The 15,289-nt window shown below is 37.7% G+C and overlaps 1 protein-coding gene across 6 annotated transcripts in view; it reads left to right on the top strand.

Annotated features, from left to right (window-relative positions):
* khdrbs2 (KH domain containing, RNA binding, signal transduction associated 2) overlaps positions 1-15,289 on the top strand; it is a 142,101-nt gene that overhangs the window by 52,043 nt on the left and 74,769 nt on the right. For all 6 annotated transcript variants that reach the window (XR_009815106.1, XR_009815100.2, XR_009815105.1 and 3 more), the window contains exon 3: positions 4,528-4,644. Coding sequence is in view for 1 of the 6 variants with exons in the window: in XM_061958580.1 (XP_061814564.1) it covers positions 4,528-4,644 (117 nt within the window). In the remaining 5 variants the exon portion in view is untranslated. The remainder of the gene's footprint in view (positions 1-4,527; positions 4,645-15,289) is intronic.

The raw sequence follows: 15,289 nt of genomic DNA, 5'->3' as shown, positions 1-15,289 counted from the left end.
GTGTGTTTTGTGTACTTCTTGTTGTAAAACGTGATAGATTAGAGTTGGTGTCATTTCTGCAGGCTGCCAAAATTATGTGGTTCCTCAAGTAGTCATACTACTGTTGAGGGATTGATTTTGACAGTTAGCCTGTCATATTTTTGTTATAGGATGCACAAAGTCCGTATTAGGGAAGCATTCTGTAAACCCTACCCCTATATTCTTTATCTTTGTGCACAGGTTTCCGCTGAAAACCAAGTGCAACAGTTTAACAAGCTGGTTTTGCACGCAGGTTATGCCTGTACACGTACAGCTCCTGACATATTAATTTATATTATGCCCTCGTGAATGGCATCACTTTTGAATACATCCATCCTGAGTTATTGTGACCTTTAGATAGCGCTGCAGCAGTGCTGTGCTTGTAGCAAAATTAAATTTGTGTCCGCATCCCAAAGAAAAGCTGATATTACGGAAAGGTGTTTTGCTTAGATAAGTGCTGAGGCTCGCATGTTGTGAATTAAACGGAAGCACATAGTATAGTGTAGTGCTGTGTGACGACTGCCTCCATCGCCTTAGAAAATGTCTTCGTTTTCTTTGACACTGAGGCAATATGTGGCAGTGATTTGGAATGGTGTAAAAAAAATTTAAAAAGCATTACTTGTCTGACGGTGTCAATCAAACTTCCACGCTATTATCTTTGTGAAAGCGGAACGTTTCATTACAGCTCTTGTATTGAATTCCATTACACTGGTGCATCCCTATATCATCCTTCCCTCTAATATCTCCATAGCTATCATTATCGAGACAGCAGGGGGCACATTGTATCATTTCAAACCTCATTTAACAGCGGTACCTTGCCCCCCATCCAAAGCCCAAATTGCTTGCCATGGAGCTGCAGAGTTGCTCCAGACATTAACTTAATGAAAACAGGCCACTCTCCTTCTAATGCCCAGCAAGCGTGTTCCCACCATCGCCGCCATGACCATCTGGTGTCCACCTCCCTGCCAGAAAAGGCAAAGTCCTGTCAAAGCAGCCCCTCTAAAGGTGCCTTAATTACGCTCATCAGAGGACCGGTGAGGACAGCAGGGAGGCTTTTATTTTCTTAAGGACGATTTCATCTCCGCGTCCCCTGACGCTCAGTGGCGATGTTAATGTTGGGGAAACCAGCTGAGTGTGCAGTTGTCGAGAGTTGAGTCGCAGCAGCCACACAGCTGGCACAGGAGTTATTAGCAGCTCGGCCTCAGCGGGAAAGGGTTGTTTTGTGGGAAGGTTAATATCGTTTGGTTAGGCTTGGCTCGGACTAGCGAAAGAGTTAGTGGGTGGTTGACCACCTGTTCAGCTCTGGGGGAAGTCTCTTCATAATAAGGGCAAACAATTGAAGGTCAAATGCAGTCGGATTTTATGAAACCTTAGTCAAATATCAATCAGTTAGGTAGACTACACCAGTGTTTTTCAATCTTTTTCGAGCCAAGGCACATTGTTTTCATTGGAATCGATTGAATGCCCTGAGATTACAATGACCTGGATGAATGACAACATTCATCGAGATATTTACTCAAAGGTAAAACTGCTATACTATACAGATAATTATCATATTTAGTATTTATAATAATTATCCTCAAAGTTCAATAATTTGAACATTTTGTCTGATAATTTGTCATTTCCTATCTGGCAGCCTTGACCCCCACCGACGGTTGGTTGGGTTTTGATCATAGGGCATCGATTAGGACTGTGTAGACATTCCATTTCTCCTGGAATCATTCAACTTTATGAACGTCGATTCCTAGTTTTCATGCCAAGTCCGTCGACCGGAAGTAATAGCTTTGATTGATTGATTGATTGAGACTTTTATTAGTAGATTGCACAGTACAGTACATATTTCGTACAATTGACCACTAAATGGTAACACCCGAATAAGTTTTTCGACTTGGGTCCACGTTACAGATGCGGCTAAGCAGCTAACTGTCTATCCCCATGCACCGTGGAAAGCCTCTTCCCTAAGTCAATAGTCCTCCATTGCGGCAAATAAACTAAATTTCTTTCAAGTATTATTATCACTACAGGACAAGGTTACACACAGAGAAAAAACAAGCAGGAGCAGGAAAGATCATCGCTAAGCTAGTTGCTAAACTACCTTGAACCAACACAAGAAATAAGTGCATAGTAAAGTTCAAGAGGTGTAGATGGAAGCACGGTACAGCAAAAAGTAAGCAGCTTTTAACGGGAAATTAACAAGTAAATTAATAAGAGTCTCAAGAAAAGATAATACAGCAATAAGCGTTAGCTGCTATGCTGTTATTTAGCAAACACTGCTAGACACAGGTAAGGGGAAGATGGATGAATCCATAAATACATACTGTTGATACCATAGGTAGTATCAGTAGATATTGGAGTGTAGGGCTACAGCTGTCGATTATTTTAATATCAACTAATATATTGATTAGTTTGTTTGATTAATAGAGTAATTGGATAAAACACTTTATAGCGTCAATGCATATTTAAAGTTAAAGGCACTCCATGCGGTCCGAATTTTATCAATTTTTATTAGTCACTCATTAAAAAATTAATCGAAGCAACAGAATATCAACTGAAGCTTTTTTCTAATCGTTGCAGCCCTACTAGAGTGATTATAACGATATGTGTAATTTCTCAAACTGTCTTCTTTTTGTTGTTTTTGTTATTGTTTACAAACTCAGACAATAATTTCCTGGACACAGGAGGACTTTGAATGTAAAAACCAAAGGCTTTTTTTGCAGTTTTTGCTTTTGTTTAGTTATTGTGTATGATTTACTTTGTTTTGTTCAAAATATTGTTAAAGAATATAAAAAACTATTTCAAATATATGGGCAGCACGGTGGAAGTGGGGTTAGTGCATCTGCCTCACAATACGAAGGTCCTGAGTAGTCTGGGGTTCAATCCCGGGCTTGGGATCTTTCTGTGTGGAGTTTGCATGTTCTCCCCGTGACTGCGTGGGTTCCCTCCGGGTACTCCGGCTTCCTCCCACTTCCAAAAACATGCACCTGGGGATAGGTTGATTGGCAACACTAAATTGGCCCTAGTGTGTGAATGTGAGTGTGAATGTTGTCTGTCTATCTGTGTTGGCCCTGTGATGAGGTGGCGACTTGTCAAGGGTGTACTCCGCCTTCCGCCCGATTGTAGCTGAGATAGGCTCCAGCTCACCCCGCGACCCCGAAGGGAATAAGCGGTAGAAAATGGATGGATGGATGGATATTTCAAATATTTTGTTGACATTGTTACACTGCCAATAGCATTCACCAAGAATAAATATAAAAATCACAGTTAATGCATGTGATTGGTTTTGCTGATTTCACGCATGCATGATTGGTATTGGAATTGGCCGAATAAATCACTGATCCAAATACCCGTATTTTGAACACATTAACAAGAGAATATGTGTAATTGTTTTTGAATGACATTTCCAGGGTGTACACCGCCTTCCACCCGATTGTAGCTGAGATAGGCTACAGCGCCCCCGCGACCCCAATGGGAATAAGCGGTAGAAAATGGATGGATGGATTTTCAAAAATAAAGTGAAACATTTTTGAAATGTACTACTGTGGAAGGAAAATTCATAAGATTCATATTCAAGTTTAAATGAATCATATTTTTATACTGCTTAAAAATAACCAGTGAAAAATACATAGTCAATTTGTGACCTTGCCCCTTAAAAGAATCCGAATCGAGAATCGTTAGGAACAGGAATCGAAACAAGGAATTCAAATCGTGCTCAACCCATACCTGCCTCACCCAAACCAGAACAGAACCCTCACCCTAACCAACGAGTTACAACCTACTACTGCCTCCAGCGCCATCTGCTGACACTTGTAGTGCACTGCCCCATTGGTTCCCCAATGCAAAATCGCTGCTGTTCAAGTGATTATTACAGTTCAGTTCAGCAAGAAACATTTCTCTATCTGAAAACAAGCTGGTGCACCGTTAGAAAGAACCCTTAGGCTTGGATCTGATCGTTTGTCATCTGGATAGTATTGCTTAATTTCCACAGGGAGGAAACTCATTATTTCTGACTTTATCTCAACACATGACCTCTGGAATAGTCTCAGGGATGTTATTGGTTTCAGCCCATGTTCCTCACCTTTCTCCTCTTTGCGCGGCAAAGATGAGATACATGACCAGCAAGGGCACAGTTCAAGCCAAAGATAGGAGCATTATGTTATGCTGGAGCACTAATGAAAGTCCTGTTCACCTTTAATATGCTACACAAAAAGCACAGTTATATTGATTTATTACTGGCTACATTACAGTTTTTTTCCTCCTTATGACGGATGGTCAATGGAATCCGAGATTGTATTGATAAAAGATGACTAATAGCCGGCAAACACCTTTTGCGGTTAACCGTTTTTGCCAAATGGATCACATTTCGTTTCCTTTAGGATATTTTCCAGCCCATGAAAAATACCGGAATACTTTATTTGTCCCCGAGTGTAAATCATCTGTTCATGTCACCTTTCTGATTTTTTTACTCTTGTGACTACGATGTTCTTTTCCCTCCTCTCACTTCTGTCGCAGTTTAATTTTGTTGGAAAGCTGCTGGGGCCTCGGGGAAATTCCATGAAAAGGCTACAAGAGGAAACAGGAGTGAAGATGTCCATCCTCGGAAAAGGGTCCATGAGGGATAAAGACAAGGTAAAATCAATCGATTTGTGTAGAAATATGCTGTATGTCGTTGTTTAGCTCATCAAATAGATGGATATAGGAACAAAGACTTTAAGCCAACAACGTAATGGAGATGATTAGTTTTAATCTGACTAACATACAGTATGTACCGGAAGACATGTATACTTTTAAAGTATATTGTGTAATTGTCATGTGTGAGTGCAACATAATGAAGCACTTTGCCTCAGTCATTTATCGTGCTGACATGCTATCCCTTGGAGCTAAACTTAGCAGAGCGTGCATGCTCGTTCATAGCAGGTCTCAGTGTCGTCCTATAGGGTTACATTGCTCTTAATGCAGAAGACAACATTCTAACAGAAGGCATCATTGGTCTAAGTCAGGTCTAAGTCATTTTTTTCCCCGCGAGGGCCGCATACAGAAACATATAAGGATAGGGGGCCACTTTGATACATTCTGTAATTAAAGATACCAAAAGAATGCAATGTAGATCAATCACATGCTAAACTATCTGAACAAACCAGCCGCATCTTAGCTTTCTGTTATACTGTAAGTAACAACGCATATTAGAATAAGATCTCATCTAATCTAATCTAATATATATATATAGTTGTTTGTTTTGGTCAGAAGCAACCAGAAATAATGAAGCATGGTTCGTTTAGGGATATGCTAAACAGCCAAGAGCGTAACTGTATCAACTATCAAGTCTGGTTGCGCCATTTTGCTGTCTCTCTGTTAATTCTCTACATGAAGTGAGTAGAGAAAATTATAATGAGTGCTGCAGAGAACAAAGAAATTGTCGGTAAGACAGGAGTGGTCACCTCAACGGTGTGGCAGTTTTTTAAATATTTTCAAACGGACCGCAGTCCTTCGCCGCGCTCATCTGTTCTTTTCAACCCTTGTCCGTTCCCTATTTGGATGTGCGGAAACAGGTAGGAACTAAAGTGCAGGATTGTACACCCAGTTCGATAGAGTGCGGTCCCATATAACGCAACGTTCTATGTAACGAGGTCGTGCTGTGGAAAATGAGTTTTTGGCCGTTTTTTTCCACCTAAATCAATGGTGTTGTTTTTCACCAAATTATCGCATATTAATAAACTTTATATATCTTTATTTATGTATATATATATATGTATATATCAACCCAGTGATGTCCAAACCTACTGGTGGATAGTGCTTTCCCCCTTCTGTGACATAGGGGCACAATCCACCATTCACGTCATGCCATGTGTGGGTACTATTCACCAAGCAGGTTTCGGCAGCCGACCTACGAACATCAATCAATCAATCTTTATTTATATAGCCCTAAATCACAAGTGTCTCAAAGGGCTGCACAAGCCACAACGACATCCTCGGTACAAAGCCCACATAAGGGCAAGGAAAAACTCACCCCAGTGGGACGTCGATGTGAATGACTATGAGAAACCTTGGAGAGGAACATAACTTTTTTGAAAAGAAAAAAGGTAGAAATAAGGATTTCTTTATAACGCACTCTCGGGAATAACGCGATCGGTATTTTATGGACGCCAACGACCGCGTTATATGGAACTTTGAGTGTATAAATCAAAATAGTTAAAAATTATAACAAATGTGCTACTTTAAAATAATGTTTTGGTCAAATAACCTTTAAATAATAATTACTGCATAACATAAATTAATTTCAAGTTCAAATTAAATGTTACACAGACCACGTAACTTAAATTTTTTTGTTTTCGTTTTTTTCTGTTCACATTTTCACACCTTGTACTATATTGTTACACTTTATTAAGCATTTCTTACTTTTTCCTTATTTTTGCAAATTCATTTTAAGAGATTGTTAAGTCTTTATTGTGATTTTAGAATTGTTTACTTTGAGTTTTTTCCATGTTTGTGTTGACATTTCCTTTCCTTTCTGCCTTGATAGCTGAGGAGATTATGATCCAAGAAGGTTACATGTGAAATAAAAATGTTAACATTTAATACATCATACTTTCCGCCGAGTCCATATTTTCCATAGGTCACTTAAATATCAATAATTATCTATATGAACCAATATAAAACCCTTACATTGTAATAAGGTTCTCAGCCATATCACCCAGCACTATCTTGTAGGTAGAATAATTCAGTTAAAACTGTCAATTAACCTTTGTGAGTGTTCTGAACTCCTATTTCCATTACAGTGCTGTACTGAGCTCAGTAATTCTGCCTGATAGCTGAGGACTTGTACTTCTCCAAACAGCAAACTAGCTGGGACTGAATTAATAGCACATCAGTCTTAATGCCCATGATAATATGATAATAAAACCTAATAATGAAGTATCTATTTGTATGGTTGATATTAGTGCAGATCATACTTGTTCTTGTTTTGAAGGCGTAATGGGTTCTCCATTGCTAACAAACAAACAAAAATAACCACAAGGCTTATTTCACATGCGGGCATTGTCATATTCCCCGATAAGAGTCTGTTGGTTGTTTTGTTTTCTTTATTGCTTTGTTTACTTCCTTCGGTTTCAATTGAACTTAAGGAATTTTAGTGCTGACCTGTGGTTTCTGCTTGTTTGCTTGTGCTTAACAAAGGCCTTTAATATTTAATTGGTAAGAGAATAGATGGAATGTAATTGCATCCCAGCAGGAGATGCACTGGATTTTATCATCCATCTACTGCGTCCAAGGTGATTTGTTTTGTCTGTGCAAGAATACAAGTCACCGTTTTATTTGGGTCATGTTCAAACACCACTCAAAAGGTAAGTTTAAGTTGAACCAACCCTACAGTATTGTTGGCAACTTGTTTATTGTATTGAACAATTGTATGTAATAGACATATAGGGTATCATAAACAATCATAAATAATATTCAGTGATCACTTCATAAGGAGATATACCAATCCCTCGGTTAATTTGTACTGGACATAACTGCGGTAATCAATTTTCCTCAAAGTGGGATTATTATTAATAAATTCAATATTCTTTATAGTTGGAGCATAAAAGACTCTTCTTATTAAATTTCTGAACATTGTCAATAAACCTGATGCTAGCATTGCGAAATGACAAAGTATTCTAACTATACTATCAAAGATTGTGTTGTTGTTAGTGTTGTTTACTAGGGTTGTAACGATTGTTTAAATCGAATAATTCGATTAGAAAAAAACTTTGATTTATATTACCGGTACTTTGTTTTCATTAATTTTTTTAACTAACTAAAAATTATCAGTGCCCGGAATTGTAAATAAGCGGGCATAGCTTCTGCACGGCCACAGCTATAAAGCGCACATCAGAGCAGTGACGCGTGGATGTGTTAATCTGTGTGACATTGAACAGCGCAGAGTTTTTTGTATTCATTTTTATGACGTTTGCATGTTAAAAGTGCTATTTCCATACAGATGTTGTGCATTTATTTGAAAAAAATGGTTATTTCAACTGTTTTCCCTAAAAAACTTTTAAGTGAGTTTTATCTAATTATGCGAATAATCGAACGATCCACTCAATAGATTACTTGCTTACTAAAATAATCGATAGCTGCAACCCCAAGTGTTTACCCTTAAAGGGGAACATTATCACAATTTCAGAAGGGTTAAAACCATTAAAAATCAGTTCCCAGTGGCTTATTTTATTTTTCGACGTTTTTTTCAAAATTTTACCCATCACGCAATATCCCTAAAAAAAGCTTCAAAGTGCCTGATTTTAACCATCGTTATAAACACCCGTCCATTTTCCTGTGACGTCACATAGTGATGCCGATACAAACAAACATGGCGGATAGAACAGCAAGTTTATAGCGACATTAGCTCGGATTCAGACTCGGATTTCAGCGGCTTAAGCGATTCAACAGATTACGCATGTATTGAAACGGATGGTTGTAGTGTGGAGGCAGGTAGCGAAAACGAAATTGAAGAAGAAACTGAAGCTATTGAGCCATATCGGTTTGACGTATGCAAGCGAAACCGACGAAAACGACACGACAGCCAGCGACACGGGAGAAAGCGAGGACGAATTTGGCGATCGCCTTCTAACCAACGATTGGTATGTGTTTGTTTGGCATTAAAGGAAACTAACAACTGAACTAGGTTTACAGCATATGAAATACATTTGGCAACAACATGCACTTTGAGAGTGCAGACAGCCCAGTTTTCATCAATTAATATATTTTGTAGACATACCCTCATCCGCTCTCTTTTCCTGGGGGTCTGGCGGCAGATTTCTTTGACTTTATCGTTGGAAATGCATCTGCTTTGAGTGTCGCAGGATATCCACACATTCTTGCCATCTCTGTCGTAGCATAGCTTTCGTCTGTAAAGTGTGCGGAACAAACGTCCAATTTCTTGCCACTTTTGCATCTTTGGGCCACTGGTGCAACTTGAATCCGTCCCTGTTCGTGTTGTTACACCCTCCGACAACACACCGACGAGGCATGATGTCTCCAGGGTACGGAAAACAGTCGAAAAAACGGAAAATAACAGAGCTGATTTGACTCGGTGTTTGTAATGTGTTTGAGAAAATGGCGGTTTGCTTCCCGATGTGACGTCACGTTGTGACGTCATTGCTCCGAGAGCGAATAATAGAAAGGCGTTTAATTCGCCAAAATTCACCCATTTAGAGTTCGGAAATCGGTTAAAAAAATATATGGTCTTTTTTCTGCAACATGAAGGTATATATTGACGCTTACATAGGTCTGGTGATAATGTTCCCCTTTAACCTAAAAACGAAAGTCTCACTTGGTGAATATGTTTATCAGTCGCCACAACATACAGTAAAACTAGAAAATAAGACACTAATTGCATGGTAACAGATATTTTACATAAATAAAAATTAATTTAACACTTAATTTAAGCGTAAAACATGTACAAAATGCTTTTAAAAATATTTATGTTTTTTTTTTATCTTTGATGTAGTGAAGCCGCAATATTTGAAGCGCAAGGGACGACTGTACGCACAGATGTGAGGATGAGAATGTTAAGTTTGTACTCTTGACATTAAACTTTAAATACAAACTTTAATATTAACGTTGATTTGGAGAACACTGCAACACACTTTTAAGACAAAATGTTGAAATGCAGAGTTTTGTCAGAACCTTATAAAGTAAGTATTGTTTTAGTATCACGCTCAAAGTTTCATCTCCAACATGGAAACAAAGAATTGTGTTTAATCTCGGAGGCCTTGGTGAAGAAGTCTGCCAGTTTTTCAAGGATGTTTTTTTGAACGAGTCGACTACAAAGAACGACCCTCAAATAGTAAGGTCTTCACTCCCCGAGGTGTTTGCCCCTAGCCTTGTCAGCGTCACTCTCCAATGTGCCTCAGCCAATATTAAATGTTGTTTTTCTCAGCTAATTACCTAAAAACTACTTAATTAAAGAGTCTTGACAGCCTGTGTAGCACAGAGGAAACCCAATACACGTTACCATAATACCGTAGAGCAAGATTTGTGTGTGCGATATTGATTTTTTTCCACACCCTGACATCCTTTTCAGGATGAGCTGACACATAAAGGTTGTGTTTGAAAGGCCGACATAAAGGCAAAGTCGCTGTGGTATGCTTGTCTCAACCATCTCAATTCAGCTCTGACCCACTTGGGTCCATCAGCTCGGCAGTAGGGTGATATCTGAGCTGGGAAGGTACATCAATATTACACCTTGTGTTTCTGGATCAGTCGGGTTAACACCGCACTCATTCAAAGAGAGGCCGCATCACATCTCCTGGACTTTCCACACGACAGAACAAGTGTAATGAGAAATGTGTCGCTGGCTTACCAACGACACACAGGGACAGTAATAATACAACATCTTAGGTTGTTTATAAGACAGAGATAACAAAAAGAACTCGGTTTTCATATGGCACACTTTTCGTAGGATTCGGTATTCACCGAAAATGTTTGCGTGAAGTCTGCCCTGGTTTTCGCCTATTGTCTCGGGTTTGGTATGGCAAACATTGCGCCTAACAAACCTGTGTTTGCCTGCAAATCAGTCCAAGGACTCAAGTGTCCAAACAACCCTGGTGACTCAGTCTTGTCACCTTACTTAATACACAGCGTGAGTCCAATTGCCTTTATTACGAACATGCTTCTATTAGCCTTGTCTAAACTCCCCCACCCCAGCTCTGTCGCCTCCTTTGACATCATCTCTGGTTAGTTATGCAGTCCTTTGCAAACTAACACTTACACCACAAGTCTCTGTGCTTTTTTTTATTGAATACGGCTACAAAATAACCCACCTTGGGGCCAAAGAAAGTATAGCAAGTGTCAGCACTTTGGTCAAGGAGTTGAGAACATTATCAGATTGAGGAAATAACTCAGATTCAGATTGACTATTGTCATTCAAACATTTACATCAGAGATATATTGCAGAACAAAGTTACGTTGCATTTTCCAAGCCATGATAAAAGAAATAGATAAAATCAGCATAAAGAAAATTAAAGGATGAATTTCTATCTATGTTTACCAAGAATAGTTAAAATAGCTAAAGCTACATATTGGACAAACTCATGGCCAGTAACATACACCTTTTGGAGCCAAAGAGTGCCATATAAACTGTACCACATATGGTCAAAAGTTATACTCGGCCACGTAGGGCTTCAAGTCCAATTTGGGTACACATCAGTCAAGTCTGAAAACCACCTGTTTTCACTGTGACTACAACATATAAGGATGCTGGGAACAGATAATGTCTCTCCTGCCATGTCTGTCTGACCATGTCCGTGCAATGTACTGTATCTTTGTTTAAATCCTCTGTGATGCCACTATCAATGTGAAAGCAGGAATGATCTGTGCTCGATATAAATTATATGGTAACTCTCCCATATCGTTGTCTGGTTCCTCATTTGTGTCAAGTCTCTTAATATTACCCACTATCAGAAAATAAGCCAGTTTTAAAAATGTCTTTAAAAAGCTATAAATTAGGTAACGTAACAGTGAAACTTAGGCCAATTGCACTGAGCCTATTGCATGTGAATTGAAATGTATTTATTTCATCAGTTTTAAATACTATAAATAAGCATAACCAGTAATAACAGTGATGGTATTAGGGCTGGGCGATATGGCCTTTTTTTAATATCGCGATATTTTAAGGCCATATCGCGATACACGATATGTAGCTCGATATTTTGCGTTAGCCTCGAATGAACACTTGATGCATATAATCACAGCAGTATGATGATTCTATGTGTCTACATTAAAACATTCTTCTTCATACTGCATTAATATATGCTACTTTAAAACTTTCATGCAGAGAAGGAAATCACAACTAAAAAAATTACTATTTTTTTCATACGGTGTTGATCTGGAAATGTTTGCCTCGGCATTTTGATGGTGTGGGCGTGTGGCACCGAACGGAGATGTTGACATGCGGAGTAAGCACTCTTCATTCTCTAGCAGGTGACTTTTCAAATGATGCTACATATTAGCAGTAATGCTACTTTTTATAGCAACGCTTTTGCCCCACACTTGACAAATTACGGTTGTCTGTTCGACATATTCCCACTTGTAGCCAAACCACCCCCTGCTGTTTTTTGTGGCAATTAACACAGAGACAAACCCGCGATATATCGCGTGTATCGATATATCGCCCAGCCCGAGATGGTATCCATCTCCCCTTACTCCCCCCTGTCTGCTCATCACCATCTATGCTAACAAGCTTTCAATACAGGTTCAAGGAAGATTATATGTTAATTTTTAAATTTCATTCATAATCTAAATATTTACCGTTTGTAAATCAAAAATGATTCTCTATAAATTGTGTTTTTGGTGTCTAGAATTAAAAGGGGTCATAATATGATATGTTTTCTACATCTAAAACACTTCCTTGTGGTCTACATAATATGTAATGGTGATTCTTTGGTCCAAATTGTGTATAGATTATGTTTTACAGACCGTTTTCAAGCCGCTTTCTGACCGTCTCTTCAGGATGCGCTGTTTTGTGGTTGGCCGTATTTACATGCCCCAACTTCGACAGCGCCTTCTCCCCGTCAGCCATGTTGTAGTTTTTAACGCTTCCATATCGAGTCTAATGACAGATATAGGTTTGAACTATACGCTTCTTTGTTTTAGAAATGGCAACAGCAGAGGATACATGTGCATGTACGAGCCAGTCTGCCCCACAACAAGAGGCTAGAGAAAAAGAAGGAATTTGTTGACTACAACGTTGGACTACAATACATGGAGATATCTGTTGACCAATTGGAAAATGTCACAATTCGGACAAATTCCAAACAGCTCCTTTGGAGGAAGTATGCAGGAAGGCAATGTTGTTTTATAAATATCTCCGCCATGCCTCCATGGTTTTATTTCAAATTGTCTGGATTTATGCAGATTCCAAATACACAAAAACAAGTACCAATAAGAAAAGTTGGTTTTGCATAATAAATTTGCTGTGTTTCTCATAGGAACAATTGCTTTAGTATGATTCGGTCTTCTTTTGACCTTTTGATACAGATTACTAAATAAAACAGACAAGGTACTGTAACAATTTATGGGGTCCAACAGGTGTACATCCTTAGTCCTGTGCTGTTTAGTTTTGACCCACTTACATTCAGAGGTGGGTAGAGTAGCCAGAAATTGTACTCAAGTAAGAGTACTGTTACTTTAGAGATTTATTACTCAAGTAAAAGTAAGGAGTAGTCACCCAAATATTTACTTGAGTAAAAGTAAAAAGTATGTTGTGAAAAAACTACTCATGTACTGAGTAACTGATGAGTAACATACACACACATATCATATATATATATATATATATATATATATATATATATATATATATATATATATATATATATATATATATATATATATATATATATATATATATATATATATATATATATACACATATATATATATATATATATATATACACACATATATATACATATATATATATATATATATATATATATATATACACACACACACACACACATATATATATATATATATACACACATATATATATATATATATATATATACACACACATATATACATATATATATATATATATATATATATATATATATATACACACATATATATATATATATATATATAAAAATAATAATGATAAATGGGTTGTACTTGTATAGCGCTTTTCTACCTTCAAGGTACTCAAAGCGCTTTGACACTACTTCCACATTTACCCATTCACACACACATTCACACACTGATGGAGGGAGCTGCCATGCAAGGCGCTAACCAGCACCCATCAGGAGCAAGGGTGAAGTGTCTTGCTCAGGACACAACGGACATGACGAGGTTGGTACTAGGTGTATATATATATATATATATATATATATATATATATATATATATATATATATATATATATATATATATATACACATATATATATATATATATATATATATATATATATATATATATATATATATATACATACATTGATATATACAGTATACAATTTATATTTATTTATTTTGCCGCTTTTGTTTACATGTTAAAGGTGTTTTAATGAATATACATGCATGTTTAACACATATAGATTCCTTTATTTCATGAAGACAAGAATATAAGTTGGTGTATTACCTGATTCTGATGACTTGCATTGATTGTAATCAGACAGTGGTGCTGATAACGTCCACATTTTCAAATGGAGGAGAAAAAAAGTTCCTCCTTTCTGTCTAATACCACATGAAAGTGGTTGGTTTTTGGCATCTTATTTGTCCAGCTTCCATATTCGTTTTCATACACTTTACAAGAAATACATTGGCGACAAACTCCGTAGCTTGCTAGCTTGTTTGCGCTGGCTTTTGGAGACTCTTATTTTGAAAGCGCAGTCGCAATGGAGCAGCACTTTTATTGTGAAGACAGGAACTGTGCAGTCAGTCTTTAGGCTTTTGACGGAATGTACGGTTGAAATAAAAAATGGTCTTTTTTCCTTCACAGTTTTGATTGATTGATTGATTGGAACTTTTATTAGTAGATTGCACAGTACAGTACATATTCCGTACAATTGACCACTAAATAGTAACACCCGAATAAGTTTTTCAACTTGTTTAAGTCAGGTCATGTGACCCCTGGCTCTGTTTGATTGGTCAAACGTCACCAGTGACTGCATCTGATTGGTGGAACGGAGTGAACGTCACCAGTGACTGCATTTGGTGAAACGCAGGCACTATGAAGGTCTGTTTGACAGACCAAAACAAACAAAGCGTGCATTAACAGATCGATACAAATTAGTAGCGAGTAGCGAGCTGAATGTAGATAAAAGTAGCGGAGTAAAAGTAGCGTTTCTTCTCTATAAATATACTCAAGTAAAAGTAAGAGTATGTTGCATTAAAACTACTCTTAGAAGTACAATTTATCCCAAAAGTTACTCAAGTAGATGTAACGGAGTAAATGTAGCGCGTTACTACCCACCTCTGCTTACATTACATCAACATAGCCATGGATTGAATGGATTTTATATGTCAGTGCGTTTTTACAGCCTTCAAATTGATGTGTCTTCTGTAATATTCATATTTTCACCTTTGTTTTTGCTTTTAAACATGTTGCAATCAATATATTCGGATAATCAATGGCTCCAGTGACTTTTAAATCAATAATGTAAAGAATGTCGCACAGATGTAGCAAATCCAGTCATTGTAATCCCTGACTCAAGTCTCCTGAGCTTCTTAGTTTAACCTTACTCAGTGTTCTCATTAACCTTGTTTCCCAGTGTACTACGCAGCCGTTTCAT

This window comes from Nerophis lumbriciformis, linkage group LG02, assembly GCF_033978685.3.
Source record: "Nerophis lumbriciformis linkage group LG02, RoL_Nlum_v2.1, whole genome shotgun sequence".
NCBI classification, from domain to species: domain Eukaryota; kingdom Metazoa; phylum Chordata; class Actinopteri; order Syngnathiformes; family Syngnathidae; genus Nerophis; species Nerophis lumbriciformis.
The sequence above is the reverse complement of the archived record's forward strand: the minus strand, read 5'-3'. Positions and strand labels throughout refer to the sequence as shown.